Source organism: Mauremys mutica, chromosome 13 (genome assembly GCF_020497125.1).
Source record: "Mauremys mutica isolate MM-2020 ecotype Southern chromosome 13, ASM2049712v1, whole genome shotgun sequence".
Classification (NCBI taxonomy): domain Eukaryota; kingdom Metazoa; phylum Chordata; order Testudines; family Geoemydidae; genus Mauremys; species Mauremys mutica.
In genome coordinates, this window is record NC_059084.1 from 50156762 (window position 1) to 50161403 (window position 4642).

The window sequence follows — 4642 nt, forward strand, 5'->3', positions numbered from 1 at the left end:
TCTATCTGTGGATTTTTGCCTCTCTTCCCCCCGCCCTCTTCAATGTTGGTGTCAGTGTTATCAACTGGGAGCAAGTTACATTATTGATCCGTTCTGTTCTCAGGGTAACCTGGTCACTGAGTGTGGAAACAGATTTTGAAATGGTGATTTGGAATATTTCTGGTGTTTTTTTGCTACTGTGGAAGCAGAGAAAAGGATAAAGGGAATTTGAATGCAGATATCTTAAATTTTAGGAATAAAGTAAGAGTCAGACTAACACTAGCTTTAATAACATGAGATTTCAGGCAGGGCCTGGGCAAGTAGACAGCAAGTGGAACAAAAAACTCTAAGAGATACTGTTTTTTGTCCTTGTGTTAGATAAGAATGGAATGTAGATTGTGGCAGAAATTCATGAGAAAAAGGGAGATATCAGGAAAGAATATGTATAAACAAGATGCGGTTGTTGATCATTACTGTCTGCAGGAAAAGGTGTAAATGCTTGTCCTAACTGTTTATCTAATAGAGACCTGGCTGGGACGGGGAACCCCACCTGTGTGTACTCTCCCCTTGCAAGTGTCAGGAAAATAAACTGTCGTGGACTTGTTGCAACCAACCTGCGAGTGAAGACTCTGTTTTCTTCCATACTACATTGCTGGAAATAGTTTTGGAGTCACTGTGGCTTGGTCAGAGGAGAAGAGTCAGAGCTCTGGAAATGGGATAAAAACCATCCCTGTGCAGAAGGGCAGCAGAAGGCTCCGCCAGTGGATAAATCCTACAGGAGGCTTAGGTGGGGCTCGGGAGCTGGAGAGGACCTTCGGCTGACTCCTGTGAAAAGGGTGAATTTCACCCAGAGAATTATCATCCTCAGTACAAAAGCGATAGATGATCACTGACCACCCCCACCCCCACCCCCCACCTTCCAGTCACTGGGGGGATCCACAGAGTGAGGGCGGATGCACCTGTTCTTTCCTCCTGCTCCGTGAAATACACCCTGGGCATCCGCTCCCTGCGCTCCCCAGGGGAATGGGGTCAGCAGAACCTCTGTCTCCTGTCTCTAGCCATTTCGCTGCCCCAAGCACGGTGACATGCCGTGGGGGGCACTCTGCTGGTCGCCGGTCCCGCGGCTCCAGTGGACCTCCCACAGACGTGCCTACGGAGCATCCGCTGGTCCCGCAGCTTCAGTGGAGCAACCACAGGCACACCTGTGGGAGGTCCACTGGAGCCGCCTGCCGCCCTGCCGGCGACCGGTAGAGCGCCCCCCGTGGCATGCCACCCCAAGCATGGGCTTGGCGTGCTGGCGCCTGGAGCCGCCCCTGGTGGCAGGGGAAGCACTGGAAGGGGGAGGGGCAGGAACACAGCACGCTCAGGGAAGAAGTGGGGGAGGGGGGAGCTTGGCTGCTGGTGGGTGCGGGAGGAGCCCGCCCTGCACCAGGAGCCCCAGGAGCTGGCAGGACCAAGCTTCTGCCCCTGCAGGAGAGAGCAGTGGGTGGGGGGGAGAGAAGAGCTGGCGGGGCCTTACTGCAGCCCAAGCAGGGTGGGACAGGCCAGTGCCCCTTTGGAGTCTGGGCCCAGTGCCATGGCACCAGTGGTACCTGGTAAACCTTGTACTGGTCAGTGGCTGGGGAGGGGTCGGGTCACAGGGTTGCACTGGGCTGGGACACTCACTGGAGAGTTAAGTCTCCCTGGGCTGGGAAGTGCGATGTGTCTGGGAGTCTTTCCATAGGTGAGGATGCAGGCAGCTCTGAAGTTATTACTGGCTTTGGAATGTATCTGCCAAGATGGGATGGATCTAAGTAGTGAGGCTGGTGGATAATTTTTGCTACTATATTGAATTCTAAAAAGAAGAGGACAAGAAGTGTTTGTTAAGGCTACTGAAAAATTACACAGACTTGATTATTAAAAATCTACAATAACAACTTCTAGATTCTATGTAGCTTTTACAGATCTCGGTCCTATAAAACACCAACAGTTGAGTGGAGTGAGGCACTACCAGCAATGAGGCTGCCATGTGCTCAGGATAGAATAGAGAATTTGAACACAGAATGGGAATATCATAGGACGAGTGAATGAAGATTTGACTTCAACTTCTTTTTTTATCATCACTAGTGGCTTGAGCTGATCTTTATGCCATATTTCCTGGGATGAAAGAAGTAGGAATTCATCTCTTGCTACTCCCAGTCACAACACCTACAGGTGAGGCTTCTTTTTCATCACTGAATAGAATTTTGTGTTCGGAAAGAAGTCGCCTTCTGCCTGGTGATGTGAATGAACTAATGAGCATATCAACTGAGGGAATGGAAGTACCAGACACACGAGCAGCCACCAAAGATGAACGCACTGCATTCAACAAGTTCATTAAAAGAGTTGTGCAAAATTATAACAAGAAATGAAGAAGGATGTAGACGTCACACTTCATAGAAGGCTTGAGTAGCCAACTTTAATTTGTGTGATGATTTTAAAACACCAGTTAAATCTAATAAAATGGTCATGAAACTTTTTCAGTTCTTACTATGGTGTCGTACAGCCCAACTTCACCCTCAAGGACCCACCCCACCATTGGCTCTGACCCTCCCTGTAAATTCAAACCCTCCCTCCCAAATTTCAATTACTGGGAAAACATTGATAATGTCATCAAGGGCTGAGGGGCGGGGTCTGTTAGCTCCATGGTGACTCCATGAAATTGTGGAACTTTATTGTGGGCTGGATTCTTAGTTGCACCGTTCACGCTAAGACTGTGATTTCCAAATGTCACATGGATGAAAAAACAAAACAAAACGTGAGTCTCTTTTGAAAGTCCCAGCAGTGCCCACATTTACCTGCTCGCTGGAGTGGGGCTCATTCAGCTCCACCCACTGACACCAGCGGAGAGTCTGGGCGGTGATTTCCCAATGTCCGTGGGGTGAAAACAATCCACCAGCCGCTTGGGAAAGTCCCGGCGGTGCCACATCCCCAGGCTCAGCGGAGTGGGGTTTGTTCAGGCGCTGGGTGATCTCTGCCCACAGCCCCGACCGGACTCTGAATGGCCCATTTCCATATCCAGCCTCCAGCTCTCCGTGCCTCAGTCTCCCCGCTCTGACCCAGGGGCTGGGATAGTTCCCGGCCTCCCGGCAGCGCTGTCGGGAGAAAGGCGATAACCGCGTGTGAAGGGACGAGATGCCGCAGTGAGGGGCCCCCACACGGGTTATAATGAACTAATCACCTTCTGCTGCGTTAATCCACTAAACATCCCAGTTTGCTGAAAAGGCCAGAGCCTCCCTGGTGTAAATCCGGAGTAACTCGAGTCTAGCGGAATCAGCTGCGGTGACTTTACACGAGCGGAGGATTTGGCCCTAGGAGCAATTCGCTCCATCGGTTGGGTCTGATGCGAACCCCAATGCGCTTGTCCCGTTTACACTGACAGACGCTGCCCTGTGAGTGTGACACCGAGACGGGCCCCGGGGGAGCCAACGTGCCAGGTCTGCCAGGGGAGAGCGACTCAGAACAGGACTCACTCCGGATTGGGGTTCACAGATGAAGCGGGGATCTCTGCACCCAGCGGGGCTCTGGGCAGGAAGGGGAGACACGTTGCCCGGGAACAGAAGGGTTAAAACTGCGGGGAGGTTTGTGCAGGGGCGGCTCTACGAATTTGGCCGCCCCAAGCAGTCATGCGCGGGAGGTGTCCCGAACCCGGGAGATCCATTCGAGCCGCGGGCCAAGCGCCCGCTCCGCAGTCATGACTGCGGGAGGTCCGCCGCCCCGCCTGCCGCCCCTGCCCGCAAATGCCGCCCCACGCGCGTGCTTGCCGGGCTGGGGTCTGGAGCCGGCCCTGGGTTTCTGTTACTTTCACCCGGGTGCCGGGTCTCCTGTCCCAGCCCGGAGCGGTGTGTGTGTCACTGCTGCCCCCGCCCGGCTGCCGGGAGAAGGGCGATTCCGCAGCTTGGGTTTTTGTATGATCACAAACCGGTTTCGTTTCACTGTGTATCTCTCGCACAGTAATAGCGGGCGGTGTCCTCGGGCTTCAGGCCGGTCATTTGCAGATACAGCTCACTCTTGGGATTATCCCTGGAGATGGTGAATCGGCCTTTCACTGAATCAGGGTAATATGTACTACTCCCACCCGTGTTTATAGCAGCGACCCATTCAAGTCCCTTCCCGGGAGCCTGGCGGACCCAGTCCATCCAGTAGTTGCTGAAGGTGAACCCGGAGGCTTTGCAGGAGAGGCGGAGAGAGTCTCCGGGCTTTTTCACATCCCCTCCGGACTCCACCAGCTGCACCTGGGACCGGACACCTGGGAATAAAGACAGGCCATTAATATCGGTATAAAAACAGCGGTAACACAATATTCTTCTAACTCTGCCAGTTATTCAGAGGAGGAAAATACCTTCCAAAGCTGCTAGAGCCAAAATTAAAAGGAGCAAAGATCCCATTTTCCCGGGTGCTGGAGGGGAAAGTTCTCAGGGACTGGCTGGTCACTGCACAGACCCAGGGGCTTCGGATTGTGTCTCCGGGTGCAGCCTGGGCAGAGAGAGGTTCAGATTTAAACAGGAAACTGTCTCCCTCATTTGCATGCCCCCGCTTTATAAAAGACACACACTCCTGCTGCCAGGGATCTGAGTGACTCGCCCCAGCGCTCCGGGTGCAGGAGACAGACTGTCCCGGGCTGTGTGTCTGTGCAGCGCCGGGC

General features: G+C 53.3%; 1 gene segment (V, D, J or C); it reads right to left on the minus strand.

The window, feature by feature from the left end:
* Positions 1-3929: 3929 nt before the first annotated feature.
* LOC123348496 lies at positions 3930-4385 on the minus strand. The segment is given in 2 exon segments: positions 3930-4246; positions 4340-4385. Coding segments are annotated over 2 exon segments (363 nt in total).
* Between the last annotated feature and the right edge of the window lie 257 nt (positions 4386-4642).